Source organism: Poecile atricapillus, chromosome 39 (genome assembly GCF_030490865.1).
Source record: "Poecile atricapillus isolate bPoeAtr1 chromosome 39, bPoeAtr1.hap1, whole genome shotgun sequence".
Lineage (NCBI taxonomy): Eukaryota > Metazoa > Chordata > Aves > Passeriformes > Paridae > Poecile > Poecile atricapillus.
The window spans coordinates 985,022-1,007,225 of NC_081287.1; the positions used below are offsets into that span (position 1 = coordinate 985,022).

General features: G+C 65.7%; 3 protein-coding genes across 4 annotated transcripts in view; 1 reads left to right on the top strand and 2 right to left on the bottom strand.

The window, feature by feature from the left end:
- The window catches only part of ACP5 (acid phosphatase 5, tartrate resistant), a 10,257-nt gene extending 3,370 nt beyond the window's left edge, over positions 1-6,887 (bottom strand). Inside the window, 4 exon segments of the mRNA XM_058861704.1 lie at positions 8-148; positions 151-408; positions 411-537; positions 6,804-6,887. Coding sequence (XP_058717687.1) covers positions 8-148; positions 151-408; positions 411-537; positions 6,804-6,830 — 553 coding nt within the window. The 5' untranslated portion in view covers positions 6,831-6,887.
- A 4,230-nt stretch (positions 6,888-11,117) lies between these two features.
- On the top strand, positions 11,118-13,347 carry GADD45GIP1 (GADD45G interacting protein 1). 2 transcript variants are annotated; one of them, XM_058861883.1, is made up of 3 exons: positions 11,118-11,495; positions 12,285-12,303; positions 12,915-13,347. In XM_058861883.1, exons 1-3 carry the CDS (start codon positions 11,161-11,163, stop codon positions 13,254-13,256), a joined length of 696 nt encoding a protein of 231 aa, XP_058717866.1. In that variant the 5' UTR covers positions 11,118-11,160; the 3' UTR covers positions 13,257-13,347. The 2 variants fall into 2 exon arrangements, with proteins under 2 accessions (XP_058717866.1, XP_058717865.1); XM_058861882.1 differs by lacking the exon at positions 12,285-12,303 and having other exon boundaries at positions 11,121-11,495; positions 12,896-13,347.
- Positions 13,348-13,597: 250 nt separating this feature from the next.
- On the bottom strand, positions 13,598-21,908 carry RAD23A (RAD23 homolog A, nucleotide excision repair protein). Its single transcript, XM_058861845.1, has 9 exons — positions 21,822-21,908; positions 21,045-21,206; positions 19,276-19,451; positions 18,746-18,801; positions 18,181-18,308; positions 17,437-17,512; positions 16,743-16,873; positions 15,274-15,429; positions 13,598-13,794 (listed from the first exon to the last, which is right to left on the bottom strand). The coding sequence occupies exons 1-9, from the start codon at positions 21,891-21,893 to the stop codon at positions 13,681-13,683; spliced, it is 1,071 nt and encodes a 356-aa protein (XP_058717828.1). The 5' UTR covers positions 21,894-21,908; the 3' UTR covers positions 13,598-13,680.
- Between the last annotated feature and the right edge of the window lie 296 nt (positions 21,909-22,204).

The window sequence follows — 22,204 nt, forward strand, 5'->3', positions numbered from 1 at the left end:
TACTCACCTGGCGCGTGGACGAAATAAGCCAGGTACAGGTCGAGCTCCTTGATGGTGACGCCGATGTGGTGGGGCTGCACGCACAGGCCGGGGCTGGCGCACTGGGGAGCCTTGGCCAGGCGCTCGCCGTCGGTGCTCTCCAGCGGGACCCCTTGAAGAGGATGACCATCACCAGGTCCAGCCGCCACACCTTGTCGGCCTGGCGCAGGCAGTCGATGCGGCGGATCTTGCCCTTCTGGTCGGGGTTGGACAGGACGCAGCACGGCGCTTTCTTGCCGGTGACCGACAGCACGAAGTCCTCGCGGCACTCGGGCCGGATGTCCTTGCGCAGCTTGGCCAGGAGGCGCGAGGCCCATTTCTGCTTGACCTCCGGCTTCTCGCCCAGCAGCTCGTCCTTGACGGCGCGTCCTCCTCCTTGGACATCCTCTTCTCGTGCTTCTTGAAGTATTTGCGCTTGCGGGCCTGGAGGTTGAACCAGGTGTAGGAGAAGGCCCGGACGTGGGGCAGCAGCGCCTCGATGAAGGGGTGGAACTCATCCTGCACGGGAGGGGACAGGGACGGGCTGTGGGGACCGGCCTTCGGGATCCCGGCGGTGCCGGCCCCGCGGGGAGCGGCGGGGAAGAGGCGGCTCCCGGTCCTGCGGGGCTCCCGTGTGGCCGGAGGAGGGACGGCTGAGGCTGTCCCGGTCCTGTTCCTGGCCCCGGTACCGGCACAGCTTTATCGCCGGTACCGGAACAGCCTCATCCCCGGTACCGCCACAGCTTTATCGCCAGTACCGGCACAGCCCCATCCCTGGTACTGCCACAGCCTCATCCCCAATGTCAGCACAGCCTCATCCCCGGTACCAGCACAGCTTTATCACCGGTCCGGTACTACGGCACAGCCTCATCCCCGGTACCGCCACAGCCTCATCCCCGGTACCGCCACAGCCTCATCCCCAATGTCAGCACAGCCTCATCCCCGGTACCGCCACAGCCTCAGCCCCAGTACCGGCACAGCCTCATTCCTGGTGTCAGCACAGCCTCATCCCCGGTACCGGCACAGCTTCATCCCCGGTACCGCCACAGCCTCATTCCCGGTGTCAGCACAGCCTCATTCCCAGTACCGGCACAGCCTCAGCCCCGGTGTCAGCACAGCCTCAGCCCCGGTATCACCACAGCCTCAGCCCCGGTACCGCCACAGCCTCATCCCCGGTACTGGCACAGCTTCATCCCGGTACCGCCACAGCCTCAGCCCCGGTACCACCACAGCTCCATCCCCAGTATCACCACAGCCTCATCCCCGGTACCGCCACAGCCTCAGCCCCAGTACCGCACAGCCTCATTCCCGGTGTCAGCACAGCCTCATCCCCGGTACCGCCACAGCCTCATCCCCGGTACCGCCACAGCCTCAGCCCCGGTACCGCCACAGCTCCATCCCCGCTGTCACCACAGCCCCGTTCCCGGTGTCACCACAGCCCTGTCCCCGGTACTGGCACAGCCCCATCCCCGCTGTCACTGCCGCAGCCTCATCCCCGGTACCGGCACAGCCCCGGTACCGGCACAGCCCCGGTACCGGCACAGCTCTGTTCCTGGTGTCACCCGAGCCCCAGCCCCGCTGTCACCGCAGCCTCATCCCTGGTGCCACCGCAGCCCGGTCCCCGGTACTGGCACAGCTCCGTCCCCAGTGCCGCCACAGCCCGGTCCCCGTGTCACCACAGCCCGGTCCCTCCCCGCTCGTCCCCATCCGGTTCCCGGTGACGCTCCCGCTGCCGTCGGGGCTCGGCCGCCCCTGTCCCATCCCCAGCGCCGGTCCCCGCTGCCAACCCCAACCCCGGTGCCACCGATCCCCGTCCCCGGCAGTCCCCGGTGCCACCGATCCCCGTCCCCAGCAGTCCCCGGTGCCACCGATCCCCGTCCCCAGCAGTCCCCGGTGCCACCGATCTGTCCCCAGCAGTCCCCGCTGCCACCGATCCCCGTCCCCCGGCAGTCCCCGGTGCCACCGATCCCCGTCCCCAGCAGTCCCCGGTGCCACCGATCTGTCCCCAGCAGTCCCCGGTGCCACCGCTGCCCGTCCCCCGTCTCCGTTCCCCTCCCGTCTCCCCGCTCCCCGCTCGCCGCTCCCCGGCCCCATCCCGGCCGCTGTCGCAGTCCCCGGTGCCACCGCTGCCCGTCCCCGGTTCCCGGTGCCCGTCCCGTCCCGTCCGTACCATCGCGGCGGCTCATCCCGGCCGTAGGCAGCTGCCAGTCGGGCCCCGGCGGGGCAGAACCGGGGGCGACAGACGGGGACCGGGGGCGCAAACGGCGTGGGGAGAAAGGGTTAACGGGGACTACCGGGAAGGGGGTGCGGGGGGCGGGTCCGGGGGTGCGGACCCTGCGGGGGAGCGCTCCGGTGTCGGGGATACCGCGGGGTGCAGGAGCGGGGGGTCCCGCCTGGCGGGACAGCGCAGCTGTCGCGGGGGTGGGGGGGGGTCCCGGTTACCGGGGAGTCCCGGTTACCGGGGGGATGGGGGGGACCCCGCTGCCTGTGGGGGTGTCCCTGCCGGTGTCTGTGTGTGTGGGCAGGGGGGGGTTCCCGGTGGGTTTTTTTTTTTTTGGGGGGGGGTCCCGGAGCCGCCGCCGCCGCGGGCGCGGAGCGCGCGGAGCCGCCGCGGCCCCTTTTTGGCACCGGGACCGGCGCGGCCTCAGCCAATGGGAGCGCAGCGCGCGGGGGGAGCGGCCTCCCCATTGGTCGGGGCGGGATGGGGGCGTGGCCTGGTGGGCGTGGCTTGGTGGGAAAGGGGCGTGGCCAGGGCTGGGTGTTGGGGGGGGGCCCCGCGTGCGCCCCGCGCGTGCAACGGGGGGGACCCCGGGGGGGGGGAGGGGAGGGGGGAAAAGAGGAGGGGCGGGGGGGGAGGAAAAGGGGAGGGGGGGGTTCACCCCCAAAAACCTCCCCACCCCAAACCCCGCCGCCAAAACCCCGCGATTTCCCCCCAAAAATTCCCCGCGCTGGGTGAGAAGTTTGGGGGGGGGGGGGTCGGGTCCTGTTGCGGCCCCTCGTGCAAAAAAAAAAAAAAATCACTCGTGCAGAAAGGAAAAAAAAACCTCAAAAAGGGTCGAGCGAGGACGGCCCCGGGGCCGGGGGGTCCCGCTCGCCCCCGCCACCGGCGCGGGAAGGCCCCGGATTCCCGGATTTGGCCGCTTGCCCCAGCCCCGTGGCGGCCCCAGCACGGAATGGTCCAAACCCGACGTTTCTGCCCCCAAAATCCCGGACGCGGCACTCGGAGCCAACACTTTCCCCCCCCCCGCCCCTTCCAACCCCCCCCGGTAATTAAATCCCTCTGTGCAAAGGAAAGAAACCAAAATTTGGGCGTTTCGGCAGCGGGCCTGGGCAGCGGCTCCCGCCCAGCTCCAAAACTCGCGGTTTTCAACCCAAAACCGCAGCGGGGAGGGTTTTTTTGGGGGGGAGGGGGGTGAGGATGGTGTTTGCCCCCCCCTTGCTCCAGGATCCCTCCGTGTTGGCTCAGCAGGACCCCAGAGGCACCTGATGGGTGCAGGGTGGGCTTTGGGCCACCTGAGACCCCCTCGTGGCCACCTGAGACCCCTCTTGGCCACCTGAGACCCCTCTTGGCCACCTGAGACCCCTCCCGGCCACCCGAGTGACCCCCAGGCAGGGCCTGCTGAGGCTCAGGTGGATTTTGGGGGTCCTGAACGCCTCAATCCTCAGCAAAAACCCAGCAGAGACAAAGAGCCGCCAGCTCCTCGCACACCTGGACCCCTCCCCAACGCCTGCGACCCCTCCCAAACACCCCAGACCCCTCCCCACCCCTGCCCCGAGCAGCGGCGGCCGCCGCGGAACCATCCGGAGCTTCGGGCCCGGCGATTCGCTCGGCGGCGGGGATGGGTGGGCGGGTGGGTGGGTGGGGGTCCCGGGGCGGGCGGGGGTCTCGGTGCCGAGGCGGGGTCCGGTGGCGGTGCCGAGGAGCTGCCATTGGCTGCGGCGGCCCCGCATTGGAGCCGCAGTCTCGGGCGAAGCCACGTCGCCGCGTCCGCAGCTGCGAGCGCCCGGCAAAGCGCCAGCGCGGCGGCGAGGGGGGGGATTTGGGGGGGTGGTGAGGGGTTGGTGAGGAGGGGAGAGAGGGGGGGGAGGCGCCGGATCGGGGAGGGGAAAAGCCCAGAAAAATTAAAAAAAAAAAAAAAAAAAAAAATAGAAAAGAGGGGGAAAAAAAATTAAAAAAAAAAAAAAAAAGAAGAAGAAATAAAATAAAAGGGAAAAAAATAATAATAAAAGGAAGGGAAAGAAAAAAAAAAAATCAAACCAACCAACCCCCCTCCTCTGAGCCCCCCCCAGCGCCCGCCCTCCCGCACCGCTGCCAGCTCCCCCCGGCCCTCGGCTTCGCCGCGAGAGAAAACAGCCCGAAACAGCCGGAATTGCCGCCAAAAATCCCCCCGGCGGCCCCTGACGCCGCTGCCAAGACCCTCCCGTGTGTGGGGAGGGGGGAGGAGGGCAGCCGAGGGGGGTGGGAGTGAGTGAGGGGCGTCCTGGACCCCCGAGCTGGGAGTGAGGGGGGTCCCGGGACGGACCCCGCGGGCCGGGGGGGGACCTTGGCATCCAGGTGGCCTCGGAGAGAAGGCGCCGGATGCTTCTGGCAGGGGACCAGGCAGCCGGGAAGGGGAGAGCCGCCGCTTTTGGGGGGCTCCCCGCTATGGGAGGGGGTGTCTGGCATTGGAGGGGGGGGGATGGTGGCGCTCGGAAAGGGGGGGGGGGTCTGGTATTTCGGGGGGGGGGGCGCTGAGGCAGAGGAAGCGCCCGCCCGGCCCTGCCCGCAGCCACGTGGAGCATCCCGGAGGCTCGAGGGGAACCCGGGCATCCGCAAAACCCCCCCCTTTCCCCTTCCCCGGGCTCCCAACCGGGACCCCCGAGATCCGGGGGGGTGGCGGGGGGGTCCCGGGCGGTGCCGGTGGATGAGGTTTGGCACCACCGGAGCGCCGAGTCCGGGCGTTCCCCCCGCACCCCCCGCACCCCCCTCCCCACAGCGTGGCCCGGTGCCAGCCCGGGCCGGGGGGGCCCCGCGGTGCTGCGGCGTCCAAGAAAGCTTTTTGTGGCCCATCAATAATTCAGGGCCCCCCCCCCGGCCCGGCCGAGGGCTCCTCCATTATTGATGCCGCCAGAGACCGGGGGGACACGGGGAGGGGGTGGGGGGACACGGGGAGGGGGCTCAGCCCGGTTCCGTGATGCCGCAGCAAAGCCAGGCGCGCCCGGGGGTCGCGGGGTGTCCCCCTCCCCTGTCCCCGGTGTGTCCCCCCCGCCCCCGTGACTCCCCCGATTGCATCAGCCGCGGGGCGGGGGGCACCGGGGGGCACCGGGGGGCACCGGGGAGCACCGGGGAGCACCGGGGGTACCTGTGCGTGCACACAGGTGTCACACGCGTGTCACACCTGCGCTGTCGCAGCCGCGCCGGGACACGGGGACAGGGCTGGGGACACCCCCAGGTGTCACCGCAGGTGTCACGGGTCACGCCCGGGGTGGTGGCGGAGACCCGGGAGCCTCGGGGGTGGGCAGGGGGTGGCTCTGTGCCAGGGGAGGGGACACGGAGGGGACACGGGGGGACACGGGAAGGATGCGCAGGGACACAGAGGCGACACGGAGGGGACGCGGGGGATCCCGGCCCACCGACAGCCACAGCCCGAGGAGTCCCCACGGAGACCAGACCCGCTGCCGGGGACACCGGGGGACACCGGGGGACACCGGGGGACAGACACCGCGACAACAGCCGCTCTGCCGCGCTCCCGCCGCATCCCGGAGCCCGAAATCCACCGGTGGCACCGGCCCAAAAACCGACCCGGGAGCGGCTGCGGAGCGAAAAGGGGAGCGCGGTGCCCGCCTGTGCCCCCGGGGGGGCTCGGAGGGGGCTCGGGGGGGGTCTGGGGGCGCGGGCACGGGGGGGTGCGGGCAGGGGGGACACGCGTGTGCGCTGGCGTGGCCCTGGCGCGTGCACACGCGTGTGCGGGGCGGGCGCCGAAGCTGCGAGAAAGCGCCCGCTGGCCGCCGGCCCAGACGGGACCGGCCGCCAAAACCGCCCCGAAAAGCGGGAGAAAAGGGCAAAGCCGGCGGGGCTGGGAGGGGGGGAACGGGAGCCGAGCCTCAAACCGAGCTAACGGGGCGGGGGGGGGGACAGCCGGGATGGATCCCCCGAGCGGGACCCCCGTGCCGCAGCCCCCCGAGTTGTGCCCTCCCCGGGAAGCGCCCGGTGCTGCTCCTCCTGACGCGGCCCCCCCCGAAAGGGGAGTCCCGGGACGCCCCCCACCCCCAGCCCAACCCCCCCCGGACCCCACGGTCCGCAGCGATCGCCCCCCAGCCCCCCCAAAATGAGGTTTCGCTCTTGTCCGAACCCCGAAATCGCCCCCCGGCCGAGCTCTGGCGGATCCCGGCGCCACAACCGCGCACCCGGGCCGGGGTCCCGAATCCCCCCCCGAACGTCCCCGGGGTCCCGCAGCGAACCCCCCGCGGCCCCCCACCCCCCACCCCGGGGGGACCCCGGCTCCGCGGCGGCACCGGCCGAGGCTGGCGGGGCTCGGATCCGCTCCGCACCGCGCCAGAACCGCCGGCAGCCCCCGCACCGGAGAGCGACCGGGACCGCACCGGGACGGCGCTCCCGGACCGGCCCCGTCTCGCTCCGGGAGGCACCGGCCACCGCGGAGGGGTCGCAACCCCACCCGTTACACCCCGTTTTTGGGCCGGGGGTGGGGGGGGGGGCAGCAGCGGATCGCGGCCAAAGGCACCGGTCCAAACCCCCCCCCGTCCCTCCCCCGCCGTTACCGGGCGCCTCCCGGTGCCGGCCGTACCTGGGTCAGGCAATACGGGGAGTACATGGCGGCGGTGTCAGCCGCGCCGGGGCATGGCGGGGGGGCTCCGGGGCTCCGGGGGGTGCCGGGGGGGGGTCCCGGGGGGTCCCGGTGCCGGCGGCGCGCGGGGAAAGTTTTGCCCGAAGTTGGCGCCCGCCGCACTTTTGCCGCGGGAAGCGCGCGCCGGCCACGCCCACCCCGGCCAGGCCACGCCCCCTCGGCCAGGGACACGCCCCCCTCTGGAGGAGGCCACGCCCACCGAGGGGATGGAACCGCCCGGTTGTGCCCGAGGCCACGCCCACCGTGACAGAGGCCACGCCCATGGCGGGATGGGGCGTGGGGCACGCGAGGGGACACGCGGGGACACCGAGGGACACTGGGGACACGGGGGGACATTGGGGACATTGGGGACACGAGGGGACATTGGGGACACGGGGGGACACGGGGGGACATTGGGGACACGGGGGGACATTGGGGACACGAGGGGACATTGGGGACACGGGGGGACACGGGGGGACATTGAGGACACGGGGGGACATTGGGGACATGGGGGACATTGGGGACACGGGGGGACATTGGGGACACGGGGGGATATTGGGGACATGGGGGACACGGGGGGACATTGGGGACACTGGGGGACACGGGGGGACATAAGGGGGGACATGGGGTGGCCGCCACCCCCTCTGCCACCATCGCTGTGACCCCACAGGTCCCCTGCAGGTCCCCACGGGTGACAGCAGCGGCGGTGGCAGCGCTGGAGGTGACACAGTGCGGTGACAGTGACAGCGGCAGTGCCAAGATGGGTCCGGTGCCAGCACCGGTGGCTCTGTCGTGACAGGGACAGTGACAATGACAGCGACAGAGCCGTGGGGTGGTGACAGCAGCAGTGCCGTGGCAGTGAGGGTGACACTGGCGGTGACACAGTGATGGCAGTGATGGTGACAGTGCCATGATGGTGACACAGTGATGGCAGTGACAGTGACAGTGCCACAGCAATGCGGGTGACAGTGGTGGTGACAGTGCCATGGTGGTGACACGGTGATGGCAGCAGTGGTGACAGTGCCATGGTGGTGACACGGTGATGGCAGTGACAGTGACAGTGCCATGGTGGTGACACAATGATGGCAGCAGTGGTGACAGTGCCATGATGGTGACACGGTGATGGCAGTGACAGTGACAGTGCCATGGTGGTGACACAGTAATGGCAGTGACAGTGACAGTGCCATGGTGGTGACACGGTGATGGCAGCAGTGGTGACAGTGCCACAGCGATGCGGGTGACAGTGGTGGTGACAGTGCCATGGTGGTGACACGGTGATGGCAGTGATGGTGACAGTGCCGTGGTGGTGCGGGTGACACTGGAGGTGACACGGTGATGGCAGTGCCACTGTGATGGCAGTGACAGTGACAGTGCCATGGCAGTGAGGGTGACACTGGCACTGACGTGGTGATGGCAGCAATGGTGACACGGGGATGGCAGTGACGATGACAGTGCCATGGTGGTGACAGTGGCAATGGCAGTGACACGGCGATGACAGTGACGGTGACAGTGCCATGGTGGTGACACGGCGATGGCAGTGACACGGTGATGACAGTGACGGTGACAGTGCCATGGTGGTGACACGGCGATGGCAGTGACTGTGACAGTGGCAATGGCAGTGACACGGTGATGGCAGTGATGGTGACAGTGCCATGGTGGTGACACGGCTATGGCAGTGACAGTGGCAGTGACAGTGACACGGCGATGGCAGTGACACGGTGACGGTGCCACGGCGGTGCGGGTGACACTGGCACCGCCACGGCGATGGCAGTGACAGTGACAGTGACAGTGACACGGTGATGGCAGTGACTGTGGCAATGGCAGTGACACGGTGATGGCAGTGATGGTGACAGTGCCATGGTGGTGACACGGTGATGGCAGTGACTGTGACAGTGGCAGTGACAGTGACACGGCGATGGCAGTGACACGGTGATGGCAGTGACTGTGGCAATGGCAGTGACACGGTGATGGCAGTGATGGTGACAGTGCCATGGTGGTGACACGGTGATGGCAGTGACTGTGGCAATGGCAGTGACACGGCGATGGCAGTGACAGTGACACGGCGATGGCAGTGACACGGTGACGGTGCCACGGCGGTGCGGGTGACACTGGCACCGCCACGGCGATGGCAGTGACAGTGACAGTGACAGTGGCGATGGCAGCCGCGGTGACGGCGGAGCCTCATCTGTCATTCCGGCTGCGGCCGCGTCCCTCCGCCATCTGTCACCACCCGGTGCCAGCGCTGGCACCGCCGCTGTCACCCCTTCACTGCCGGAGCCTCCGCCGCCACCGCGGGGTGACACCAGAGGGAGGGGACCCGGCTTTGGGGACCGCGGGTGTCCCCAAGGGGGTGGCACCGCTGGGGGGGACACGGGGGGGGACAAAACCCCCGGCCCGGCGGGCGGCGGGAGGGGACAGCGGGGACAGGGGGGTGGCAGCAGAGCCCGTGTGTCCCCCCCGCTCCCCCCGTGTCCCCTCGGTGTCCCCACCAGCTGCTCGGGGACCCCCCGCGCCAGATGTGTCGCTGTCACCGGCTGCGGCTGCAGATGGAGCCGAGCCCGGGGGGGGGAGCTCGGGGGGGGGGGCTCGGGGCTGTCGCGGCATGTCGCGATAGGCGGTGTCACCTGGGGAGGGGACACGGGTGACCCGGGAGTGTCACCCCCCTCCCCACCCCGCCAGGAAATTCGGGGCTCGGGGGGGGGGGAAGCGGGACCGGGAGAATTCGGGAACTTCGCAATCCCCAAAATCGGCCGAAACCGCCCCAAAACGGGGCCCCTCCCGCCGGCCGGGCTGAGGGGGCCCCGGTTTCACCGGGGGAGGGGGAAACGCGGAGCCCCGGATCCCGGGGGGCCCAGCCCATTGGACCCCCCCCCCCGTCCGGAGAGGCCCAGGGAAGCTTTTGGGGCGATTTCGGGGGGTTTTGGCTCAGCTTCCCCGCAGATTTTCGGCGGCTGCCGAGGCCTGGAAGCCATTAGGGCTCCCCCCCCCCCTCCTCCCACCCCCGGCCCCCGGCCAGAACGGGCGGGGGGGTCCCGGTGCTCCCCCCCCCACCCCGAGGGGCCCCGCCAGGAGCGGCCCCGCCGCCCGTTCCACCGAGCCCCCTCCCCATTTATCCCGATCCCGGCAGGAGCACCGGGCGGGCGGGCGGGGGGGGGGTCCCCGGTGCTGGGGGGGGGGGTCCGGGGTGCGGGCGGCGGGCACGGAGGGGTTAACGGCGCTTGGCAGCGGCCCCGGGCTTGGCGGCGGCTGAAAAGGTTCGGGGGGGTTCGGGGGGGGTTTGGGGGGGTCCGCCCCCAGCCCAGCCCCCCCCCACACGTGGGAGGAGCCGAGGGGTCGCTGGCAATGCGCCCCCCCCCCCTCCCGGTGCCGCCGCCCCACGGAGGAGCCGCGTTCCCCCACCGGGGTCCCCAAAACCCTCCCGGGACCCCCGGGATGAGCCCCCCCCCCCCAGCCCGGTGCTCCCCGGTTCGCCCTGAGCTGCTCTGAGGGTCCCCCCGGGGTCCCCGAAACCGCCCCGGGATCCCCGGGAAACCCCCGGGACCCCCCCCCGGTCCCCGCTGATCCCCCCGGGATCCCCGGGAAGACCCCCGGGACCCTCCCCCCGGTCCCCCCTGATCCCCCCCGGGTCCCGCTGGGGTCCCCGAAACCGCCCCGGGATCCCCGGGAAGCCCCCGGGACCCTCCGCCGGTCCCCGGTGTTTCCCCCCCGGGTCCCCGAAACCGCCCCGGGATCCCCCGAAAGCCCCCGGGACCCTCCCCCGGTCCCCGCTGATCCCCCCGGGATCCCCCCCGGGTCCCCCCCGGTCGCCCCTGATCCCCCCCGGGTCCCGCTGGGGTCCCCGAAACCGCCCCGGGATCCCCGGGAAGCCCCCGGGACCCTCCCCCGGTCCCCGCTGATCCCCCCGGGATGCCCGGAAAGCCCCCGGGACCCCCCCCCCGGTCCCCGCTGATCCCCCCCGGGTCCCGCTGGGGTCCCCGAAACCGCCCCGGGATCCCCGGGAAGCCCCCGGGACCCTCCCCCGGTCCCCGCTGATCCCCCCCGGGTCCCGCTGGGGTCCCCGAAACCGCCCCGGGATCCCCGGGAAGCCCCCGGGACCCTCCCCCGGTCCCCGCTGATCCCCCCCGGGTCCCCCCGCGACCCCGGCCCGGGGCGCCCCCGCTCTGGCCCCGCCCCCATCCCCGCTCTGGCCCCGCCCCCATCCCCGCTCTGGCCCCGCCCCCAGCCTCGCCCCTTCATGGCCACGCCCACTCAAGCCCCGCCCCTCAGCCCCCGCCCGCCTCTCCAGTCGCTCTGACGTCATTTCCGGCGCGCGCTCAAGATGGCGGCGCCCTTGCGGCGGGCGCTGCTGGCGCTGGGCCCGGCCCGGTCCCGGTTCCCGGTGTCGGTACCGGTCCCGGCGCGGCCCTACCGGGCGGATCCGCTCCGCCGCCGCCCAGGCCCGGCCCCGGCGGACCCCGAGGATCTGCGGGCGGCCGCGCGGCGGTTCGGGCGGCTCGGGGAGGCGTCGGGGGTAGCGGTGTGGCGGCTGTGGCCGAGCCCGGAGCAGCTGCGGGAGGCGGAGGCGGAGGAGCGGGAGTGGGACCCGGCGCTCCGGGATGTGGAGGCCGAGCTGGACCGGCGGGAGCGGGAGGAGGCGCGGCGGAGAAAGGAGAGGTGAACTGGGAGCGCTGGGAACGGGACTGGGGTGAACTGGGAGCACTGGGATGAACTGGGAGCGCTGGGAACGGGACTGGGATGAACTGGGAGCGCTGGGAACGGGACTGGGGTGAACTGGGAGCACTGGGATGAACTGGGAGCGCTGGGAACGGGACTGGGAGCGCTGGGAACGGGACTGGGGTGAACTGGGGGCGCTGGGAACGGGACTGGGATGAACTGGGAGCGCTGGGAACGGGACTGGGGTGAACTGGGAGCGCTGGGATCGGGACTGGGGTGAACTGGGAGCGCTGGGATCGGGACTGGGGTGAACTGGGAGCGCTGGGAACGGGACTGGGGTGAACTGGGAGCGCTGGGAACGGGACTGGGCAGCGGGACTGGGCTGGACTGGTCCAGAACTGGGAACCTCGGCCCTGTCCGGCTCCCTGGGCGGTACCGGTGGATTGGGGAGGGGTCTCAGGGGGTCTCAGGGGGTCTCAGGAGGTTTTTTTGGGGGTCTCAGGGCGTCTCAGGGGGTTTCAGGGGTTTTTTGGGGGTCTCAGGGGGTCTCAGGGGGTCTCAGGGGGTTTCAGGGGGGGGTCTCAGGGGTCTCAGGGATTTCAGGGGGGGTCTCAGGGGTCTCTCTCCCCCAGGGAGGATCTCCAATCCCGTGCCCTGGCGGCGATGCCGGTGGATTGGGGAGGGGGTTTCAGTGGGGATCTCAGGGGGTCTCAGGGGTTTTTTGGGGGTCTCAGGGGTTTTTTGGGGGTCTCAGGGGTCTCAGGGGGTCTCAGGGGTCTCTCCCCCCAGGGAGGATCTCCAGTCCCGCAGCCTGGCGGCGATGCCGGTGGATTGGGGAGGTTCTGGCAGATTGGGGAGGGGGTTTCAGTGGGTCTCAGGGGGGTCTCAGGGGGTCTCAGGGGGGTCTCAGGGGTTTTTTGGGGGTCTCAGGGGTCTCAGGGGGTCTCAGGTGTCTCTCCCCCCCAGGGAGGATCTCCAATCCCGTGCCCTGGCGGCGATGCCGGTGGATTGGGGAGGGGGTTTCAGTGGGGTTTCAGGAGGTTTTTTGGGGGTCTCAGGGGGTTTTTTGGGGGTCTCAGGGGGGTCTCAGGGGTTTTTTGGGGGTCTCAGGGGGGTCTCAGGGATTTCAGGGGGGGGTCTCAGGTGTCTCTCCCCCCAGGGAGGATCTCCAATCCCGTGCCCTGGCGGCGATGCCGGTGGATTGGGGGGGGGTTTCAGTGGGGATCTCAGGGGGTCTCAGGGATTTCAGGGGGGGTCTCAGGGATTTCAGGGGGGGTCTCAGGGATTTCAGGGGGGGTCTCAGGGATTTCAGGGGGGGTCTCAGGGATTTCAGGGGGGTCTCAGGGGTTTTTTGGGGGTCTCAGGGGTTTTTTGGGGGTCTCAGGTGTCTCTCCCCCCAGGGAACAGCTCCAATCCCGTGCCCTGGCGGCGATGCCGGCCCGTGTGGCCGCCTGGCGCCGGGAGCGCGAGGCCGTTCGGGAGCGGGCGCAGGCGGACACCGAGCGGCGGCAGCGGCTCCTGGCCCAGGCGGGGCTGGGGGGTCTCCCCCGAGCCGGGACCCCCGGGCGAGCCCCGGGCCGGGCCCAGGAGGTGCTGGAGGAGCTGGAGCGGCAGCAGAGGCGGGAGGAGAAGCGGCGCCGGCGGCAGCAGCGGGAGGACGAAGCTCGCAGCGCTTTGGCCGCGGCCGAGGAAGCGGCGGCCGCGCTCTCGCCCCCGGGGGTCGCCCCAAAACCCCCCAAAACGGGCGGGGAGACCCCCTGAACCCCTCCCCCACCCGCGGGGGATCCTCGGGGATAAAAAAGCAGCGGGACGAGGCTGGAAATGGGTTTAAAACTCTGCATTTAATCTCTTTGCCGCCGCTTTCGCTCCTTCCGCGGCCCCTCCCCCCCCTCCCCTCCCCTCCCCCACCCTCCCCATCCCCGGGGCCTGACGGGAGGGGGAGGGGTCGGGGCCAGGAGAAAAGCGGGTGCTGAGACCCCCCCCCCAAATCCAGGAGAGGCTCCCCCTGCTCCCAGGGGGGGGAGGGGCAGGGTCCCCATCCCCCCCCCCCCCCCCACTCCCCAAAATCTCAGGGGGGCTCAGATCTCATCCTCACCCCTCCCCCACCCCCGGGGACCTCCCCCCCACCCCAAAAAGAGGCGGGAGGGACCCCCCAAAAGCGGGGAGGGGGCCCGGGGGGGGTCTCTCAGTCGTCGTCGAAGTTCTGGCTGAGCAGGAAATTGGCCGCCAGGTTCTCGTTCTTCTCGCAGGCGAAGTAAGCCTGGATCACCAGGCTCTCGGGAAAGCCCAGCGCCTTCAGCTGCGGCAGGGAAAGGGTTAAACCCCAGCCCCACCCCCTCCCCACTGAAATTCACCCCCTCCCCAAACACCCCCAGACTCATTTCTGGGGGTGCCTTTAATCCTCACCCTCCTCTGATCGAGTAATGCTGAGGTTTGGGAATTAAATTTCTTATTTTTGGTTCGTTTTAGGACCTAAAAATGTCAATTTTCTGTTGTTTTTTTGATCTGGGTGTTGATCATGACCCCAAAATCTCATTTTTTCCATCAATTTTTGCTCTGGGGACTGACCACAGCCCCCCACCCAAATTAAAAATCTCATTTTTCCATCAATTTTTTGCTTTTTGTGCTAATCCCAACCCCAAAATCTCATTTTTCCATCAGTTTTCCTTCTGGGCACTGACCACAGCCCCCCACCCAAATTAAAAATGTTAATTTTCCATCAATTTTTTACTCTTCGTGCTAATCCCAACCCCAAAATCTCATTTTTCCACCCCCTCCCCAACCCCCCCAGACTCATTTCTGGGGGTCCCTTTAATCCTCACCCTCCTGTGATCAATTAATGATGAGGTTTGGGAATTAAATTTCTTATTTTTGGTTTGTTTTAGGACCTAAAAATGTTCTTTTTCCACAACCCCAAAATCTCATTTTTTCCACCAATTTTCCTTCTGGGCACTGACCACAGCCCCCCACCCAAATTAAAAATGTTAATTTTCCATTAATTTTTTACTCTTTTTACTAATCCCAACCCCAAAATCTCATTTTTTCACCCCCTCCCCAAACACCCCCAGACTCATTTCTGGGGGTCCCTTTAATCCTCACCCTCCTCTGATCGATTAATGCTGAGCTTTGGGAATTAAATTTCTTATTTTTGGTTTGTTTTAGGACCTAAAAATGTTCTTTTTCCATCAATTTTTTGCTCTGGGTGTTGATCACGACCCCAAAATCTCATTTTTCCACCAATTTTCCTTCTGGGCACTGACCACAGCCCCCCCATTCAAATCAAATATCCCAATTTTCCATCAATTTTTTCCTCTTTGTGCTGATCCCAACCCCAAAATTTCATTTTTCCATCAATTTTTTGCTAATCCTGACCCCAAAATCTCATTTTTCCATCAAATTTTTTACTCTTTGTGCTAATCCCAACCTGAAAATCTCGTTTTTCCACCATTTTTTTGCTCTTTGTACTAATCCCTACTCAAAAATCTCATTTTCCCATCAATTTTTTGCTCTTTGTGCTAATCCCAACTTCAAAATCTCATTTTTCCATCAAATTTTTTCTTCTTTGTGCTGATCCCAACCCCAAAATTTCATTTTTCCATCAATTTTTTGCTAATCCCAACCCCAAAATCTCATTTTCCCACCAAATTTTTTCCTCTTTGTGCTGATCCCAACCCCAAAATCTCATTTTTCCACCCCCACTCCTCACCCTCCTCCCCCCCCCTGTAGATTTTGGGTTGAAATCTCCAAGTTTTTACCCCAAAATTCCGATTTTCCTCACCCTCTCTATGGCTTCTTTCTCCTGCGGGGTGACCTGGATGTAATTCATCTGCGGGGTCTCGTCGCCGATGGCTCCCACCTCCCCCTCCAGCTCGCCCAGCTCGCCCAGGGGCTCGTTCAGCATCTGGATGAACTGCTCCTGGTGCTGGCTGATTTGCTGGGGTGTGGCAACAGCAGGTTTGGGGTTTTTTGGGGATTATTTGGGATTTTTGGGGATTTTTTTGGGAATTTTTTCGGAATTTTTAGGGGTTTTTTTGGGGTTTTTTTGGGATTTTTTGGGGTTTTTTTGGGGTTTTTTGGGGTTTTTTTTTGGATTTTTTGGGGTTTTTTTTGGGATTTTTAGGGGTTTTTTGGGGGCTTTTTTGGGATTTTTTTGGGGTTTTTTTTAGGATTTTTAGGGGATTTTTTGGGGATTTTTTTTTTAATTTTTAGAGGTTTTTCGGGGGTTTTTTTGGGATTTTTTGGGGTTTTTTTGGGAATTTTTTCGGAATTTTTAGGGGTTTTTTTGGGGTTTTTTTTTGATTTTTTGGGGTTTCTTTGGGATTTTTTGGGGGGTTTTTTTTGGAATTTTTTGGGAATTTTTAGGGGTTTCTTTGGGTTTTTTGGGGGGTTTTTTGGGATTTTTTGGGGTTTTTTGGGGGGATTTTTTGGGGATTTTTTTTAACTTTGGGTTTTTTTGTTTTTATTTTTTGGGGTTTTTTGGGGGGTTTTTTGGAATTTTTTTTGGAATTTTAGGGTTTTTTTGGGTATTTTTTTGGGATTTTTTGGGGTTTTTTTGGGGGGATTTTTGGGGTTTTTTTGGGAATTTTTTTGGAATTTTTAGGATTTTTTTTTGTTTTTTTGGGGGTTTTTTTGGGATTTTTTTGGGGTTTTTTGGGGCTTTTTTTGGGATTTTTTTTGGAATTTTTAGGGGTTTTTTTGGGGGTTTTTTGGGGTTTTTTTTGGGATTTTTGGGGGGTTTTTTTGGGAATTTTTAGGGGTTTTTGGGGGGGTTTTGGGGTTTTTTTTGGGATTTTTGGGGGTTTTTTTGTGGGAATTTTTAGGGGTTTTTTGGGGGGTTTTTGGGGGGTTTTTGGGCGGGTTTTTTGGGGAATTTTTAGGGGGTTTTTTTGGGGTTTTTTTGGGTTTTTTGGGGGATTTTTTGGGGGTGTGGTGGTGAGTTTTTTGGGGGTTTGGTGGGTTTTGGTGGGGGTTGGGGGGGGTGTGGTGGGGGGGGGGGGGTGGGTTTTTTGGGGTGGTTTTTTGGGTGTTTTTTGGGGTGGTTTTTTGGATGTTTTTGGGGGGATTTTTTGGGTGTTTTTGGGGTGGTTTTTTGGGTGTTTTTGGGTGTTTTTTTGGGGGGATTTTTTGGGTGTTTTTAGGGGTGGTTTTTTGGGTGTTTTTAGGGGTGGTTTTTGGGTGTTTTTTTGGGTGTTTTTTGGGGTGGTGTTTTGGGTTTTTTTGGGTGTATTTTGGGTGTTTTTGGTGTACCTGGAGCAGCTGGGGGTTCTCCTGTCCCAGCTGCTGCAGCAGGGCCGGCAGCAGGGCCGGGTTCTGTTGGATCACCTGTCGCATGTTCTGGAACTGCGGCTGCTCCCGCAGGAATTCCAGCGGGTTCTCACCTGCAGCGGGGGGCGTGGCCAACACCTCAGACCACGCCCACAAAGGGGGCGTGGCCAACCCACCCACAAAGGGGCGTGGTCAACCCCACCCACAAAGGGGCGTGGCCAACCCCACCCGCAAAGGGGGCGTGGCCAACCCAACCCACATCACCATATATGGAAAAGGTGCACCCCACACCCACTTAGGCCACGCCCAAAATAGGCGTGGCCAACCCAGACCACACCCCCACGGTGAACAGTGATTGGTCAGCCCGCGGAGGGGGCGTGGCCAACCCACCCACATCACCATATATGGAAAATGTGCGCCCCACACCCCACAGGCCACGCCCAAAATAGGCGTGGCCAACCCAGACCACACCCATGCGGTGAGCAGTGATTGGTCAGCCCGCGGAGGGGGCGTGGCCAACCCCACCCACATCACCATATATGGCAAAGGTTCCCCCACACCCCCACAGGCCACGCCCAAAATAGGCGTGGCCAACCCAGACCACACCCATGCGGTGAGCAGTGATTGGTCAGCCCGCTGAGGGGGCGTGGCCTCTGGCCAAGCCACGCCCACTGACCTTCGGGCGGGGGCTGCTCCGGGGGGCGCGACTCCTGCACGGGCGGGCGCTCGGGCTCGGGGCTGCCGGGGATGCCCTGGGGGGGTCACGGGGGGTCAGCAGAGCCCCCCGAGACCCGTCCCCAAATCCTGATCACTGTCAGCAGAGCCCCCCGAGACCCCTCCCCAAATTCTGATCACTGTCAGGGGTCAGCAGAGCCCCCCGAGACCCCTCCCCAAATTCTGATCACTGTCAGCAGAGCCCCCCCTGAGACCCCTCCCCAAATCCTGATCACTGCCAGGGGTCAGCAGAGCCCCCTGAGACCCCTCCCCAAATTCTGATCACCCTCACGGGGCCAGCAGTGCCCCCCCTGAGACCCCTCCCCAAATTCTGATCACTGCCAGGGGTCAGCAGAGCCCCCCGAGACCCCTCCCCAAATCCCGATCACCATCGGGGTCAGCAGTGCCCCCCGAGACCCCTCCCCAAATTCTACTGCCCCAAACCCACCCCAAAATCACCCCAGGACCCCTCAGAAGTCCCCCAGGACCCCTCAGAAGTCCCCCAGGACCCCCCCAGAACCCCTCAGCAACCCCCAGGACCCCCCAGACCCCCTCAGAAGCCCCCAGGACCCCTCAGAAGCCCCCCAGGACCCCCTCAGCAGCCCTCAGGACTCCCCAGGACCCCCCCAGCAGCCCCCAGGACCCCCCCAGCAGCCCCCAGGACCCCTCCAGAAGCCCCCAGCCCCCCCAGCAGCCCCCTCCCCACCGTCAGCAGGTACTCCACGGCGCGGTGGGGGTTGTTGTAGCTGGCCCTCAGCGCGGCCACCACGCGCTCGCGCTCGTAGCCCATGGACACGATCTCCGACAGCATCGTCTCGTACTCCGAGCCCGTCACTGCGGGACCCCCGCCCCAAATCAGCCGGGAGAGACCCCCCAGCCCATCCCCCAGCCCCCGCTGGGACCCCCCCCCCACAACCCCAAAATTCCTCTTTTCCCCAAGTTTAGGAAGTGGGAGATGGAAAATTCTCTTTTGTCCCAAATCTCAACACCCCCACCCCGGTTCCAGCCCCAGGGGAGCCCCCAAAGCCCCCCCAGGAGCCCCCAAAGCCCCCCAGGAGCCCCCAAAGCCCCCCCAGGAGCTCCCAAATCCCCCCCAGGAGCTCCCAAAGCCCCCCAGGAGCCCCAAACCTCCTCCCAGGAGCCCCCAAAGCCCCCCCAGGAGCCCCCAAAGCCCCTCCCAGGAGCCCCCAAACACCCCCAGGAGCCACCAAAGCCCCTCCCAGGAACCCCCAAAGCCCCCCCAGGAGCCCCCAAAGCCCCCCAGGACCCACCGAGGGTGGAGGCGGCGTCGGCCGAGCGTCCGGAGCTGCCCGGGGGGGGAACGGAGCTGCGGATGTGAGGGGGGGGAACGATCCAAGGGGAGCTCCAAATGTCCTGTGACCCCCCAAAAACCCCTCCAGACCCCCCCCAAATCCCCTGTGACCCCCTTAAACCCCCTGTGACCCCCCCAAACCCCCTGTGACCTCCCCAAAATCCCATGACCCCCCCAAAAACCCCTCCAGACCCCCCCAAACCCTTTGTGACCCCCCCAAAACCCCCCCAAACCCCCCTGTGACCCCCCCAAACCCCTTCCTGTGCCCCCCACCCCCCTGTGACCCACCCAAAACCCCTCCAGACCCCCCCCCAACCCCCTGTGACCCCCCCAAAACCCCATGTGACCCCCCAAACCCCTTCCTGTGTGCCCCCACCCCCCTCTGACCCCCCCAAAACCCCTCCAGACCCCCCCAAACCCCCCCGTGACCCCCCAAAACCCCCCCAAACCCCTCCCTGTGCCCCCCCACCCCCCAAACCCCCTCCTCACCCCGCTGTGGGCTCGGCCAGGGCGAGGCTGGGGGGGTCCTGGGCCGGGGGCTCCTCGCTGGGGGCGGCCGGAGGGGGAGGGGCAGCGTCGGCAGCCGGGGGGGGCCCTGGGGGGGCTGCGGGGGGCTCCGAGGGGGCTCCGGCCTCGGGGGCTGCAGAGCCCAGAGCAGACTTGGCCTGAAAAATGGGGGGGTGGGGAGGGGTTGGGGATCCCCTGGGACCCCCCCTGAGTGCACCCAGAAAAATGGGAGACCCCCGCCCACCCCCGGAACTGCACCCCAGAGACCCCCCAGACCCCCAAAAACACCCCCAGGTGCTTCAGTGCCTCCCCCGTGTGCACCCCAAATCCACTCCAAACCCCCCTGGGGACCCCCAAAGACCCCTCAGGGTTCCCCAAAATAACTCTGAGACCCCTCAGGGTTCCCCAAAGACCCCCAAAGACCCCTCAGGGTTCCCCAAAAGCCCCTCAAACCCTCAGCAAACCCTCCAGACCCTACATGGGACCCCCAAGGACCCCTCAGGGCTCCCCAAACCCCCCCAAGGACCCCTCAGGGTTCCCCAAAGACCCCTCAGACCCTCCTCAAACCCTAAATAAAACCCCCAAACCCCCTCAAAGACCCCTCAGGGTTCCCCAAACCCCCTCAAGGACCCCTCAGGATTCCCCAAACCCCCCCAAGGACCCCTCAGAATTCCCCAAACCCCCTCAAAGACCCCTCAAGGATCCCCAAACCCCCCCAAAGACCCCTCAGAGTTCCCCGAAGACCCCTCAGAGTCTCTCCAAACCCTAAATAAAACCCCCAAAGACCCCTCAGGGTTCCCCAAACCCCCTCAAGGACCCCTCAGGGTTCCCCAAAGACCCCTCAGAGCCTCTCCAAACTCCCCCAAAGACCCCCCAGGGCTCCCCAAACCCCCCCAAGGACCCCTCAGGGTTCCCCAAACCCCCCCAAGGACCCCTCAAGGATCCCCAAACCCCCCCAGGGACCCCTCAGGGCTCCCCAAACCCCCCCAAGGACCCCTCAGGGCTCCCCAAACCCCCCCAAAGACCCCTCAGGGTTCCCCAAACCCCCCCAGGGACCCCTCAGGGTTCCCCAAACCCCCCCAGGGACCCCTCAGGGTTCCCCAAAAGCCCTTCAGACCATCTCTAAACCCTAAATAAAACCCCCAAACCCCCCCAAAGACCCCTCAGGGCTCCCCAAAGACCCCTCAGAGCCTCTCCAAACCCTAAATAAAACCCTCAAAGACCCCCAGGTTTCCCCAAGGACCCCTCAGGGTTCCCCAAACCCCCCCAAGGACCCCTCAGGATTCCCCAAAGATCCCTCAGAGTCTCTCCAAACCCTAAATAAAACCCCCAAAGACCCCCAAGGACCCCTCAAGGATCCCCAAACCCCCTCAAAGACCCCTCAGGGCTCCCCAAACCCCCTCAAAGACCCCTCAGGTTTCCCCAAGGACCCCTCAGGGCTCCCCAAACCCCCCCCAAAGACCCCTCAGGGTTCCCCAAAGACCCCCAAAGACCCTCTCAAAACCCTAAATAAAACCCCCAAACCCCCCCAAGGACCCCTCAGGATTCCCCAAACCCCCCCAAGGACCCCTCAAGGTTCCCCAAACCCCCCCAAGGACCCCTCAGGGTTCCCCAAACCCCCCCAAAGACCCCTCAAGGTTCCCCAAACCCCCCCAAAGACCCCTCAGAATTCCCCAAAGACCCCTCAGGATTCCCCAGGTTTCCCCCCCCGCCCTCTGGGACCCTCAGGACCCCTCCCCAGGAGGTTCCACCTTGGTCACCATGACCACCACGAAGTTTTTCTCGTCGATGCGATACTCCCGGATGGGGACGTCGTCGCTCAGGATCTTCCCGGCGTAGATGAGTTTCTGCCCCGCCACGGGGAAGGCGTCGCTGCCTTTCTCCGCCTCGATTTTCTCCTTCAGCGCCCGCACCTGAGCCCGGAGAGGGGTCAGGGAACCCCCAAAAAACACCCCCGGAGCTCTCAGTGCCCCCCACTGCTCCCCCTCGGCAAATCCAGGGGAGAAAATGAGGGAGGAATGTTGAATATTCATGAGGGGGTTGGTTTAAAATCGTGATTTAAAAACGAAAAGGGGGAGGAAAAAATAACGGGGAGCCCACCCCAAAATAAAAGGTGGGGAATGGAGACCCCAAGGGGCGGAATGATCCCCCCAAAAATGAAGATTTAGAGCCGCCCCCCTCGGCCGGCAGCTTCATCCTCCCTCTAAAATTGGGGAGAGGGGCTCGGGGAGCGCCCCCCCCCCCCAAAAACGGGGCTCAGGGGCTCGGGGAGCGCCCCCCTCCCCCAAAAACGGGGCTCAGGGGCTCGGGGAGCGCCTCCCCCTCCCCCAAAAACGGGGCTCAGGGGGACTCGGAGCTGCCGCCCCCTCCTCCCCCAGCTCCATCCCGGCCCCGGAGAGCCCGGGAGGGGCCGGACCCCCCCTGAGGGAGGTGCGGGGTGAGGGGAGGGGAGGGGGGCGAGGTCCGGGCCCCGCCCGCGCCCTCCCCCCCCCGCCCCTCCCCTGGCGGGGGCTCCGCCGCGGCCTCACCGTCTCGTGCGGCTCCATGCGGATCTTGAAGGTTTGCTGCTGCAGCGTCTTGAGCGTCACGGTCACCGCCATGGCGGGACGGGGAGGGGGCGGCGGCGGCGGCGGCTGCTCCCGGCGGCCCCACAACATGCAACTCACGCCGCCGCCATCTTAGGCGGCCCCGCCGCTTCCGCCGCGGCGCCGGAAGTGCGTCACGGCGCCCGCGCGCGCGCCTCGCTCCCGCCCTTCATCCCCGCACCCCGCGAGTGCTCATCACGTGACACCGGAACGGGGGGGGAGTGGCCGTTCCCTGATCACGTGACACCGGAATAAAGGGGCGGGGCGGAATGAGGATCGCCAGTCACGTGACGCAGGAAAACCCCGCGCGCGGGGGCCCCGCCTTC

What these genes read in the sequence shown, in the direction of transcription:
- GADD45GIP1 (XM_058861883.1), top strand. Translation starts at nt 11,161, where the DNA reads ATGGCGGCGCCCTTGCGGCGGGCGCTGCTGGCGCTGGGCCCGGCCCGG.
- RAD23A (XM_058861845.1), bottom strand. Translation starts at nt 21,893, where the DNA reads ATGGCGGTGACCGTGACGCTCAAGACGCTGCAGCAGCAAACCTTCAAG. An exon ending in CCGTGGAGTACCTGCTGACG is followed by an intron (nt 17,513 to 18,180) that starts GTGGGGAGGGGG and finishes TGACCCCCCCAG; the next exon opens with GGCATCCCCGGCAGCCCCGA. An exon ending in GGAGCAGCCCCCGCCCGAAG is followed by an intron (nt 16,874 to 17,436) that starts GTCAGTGGGCGT and finishes CCCCCGCTGCAG; the next exon opens with GTGAGAACCCGCTGGAATTC.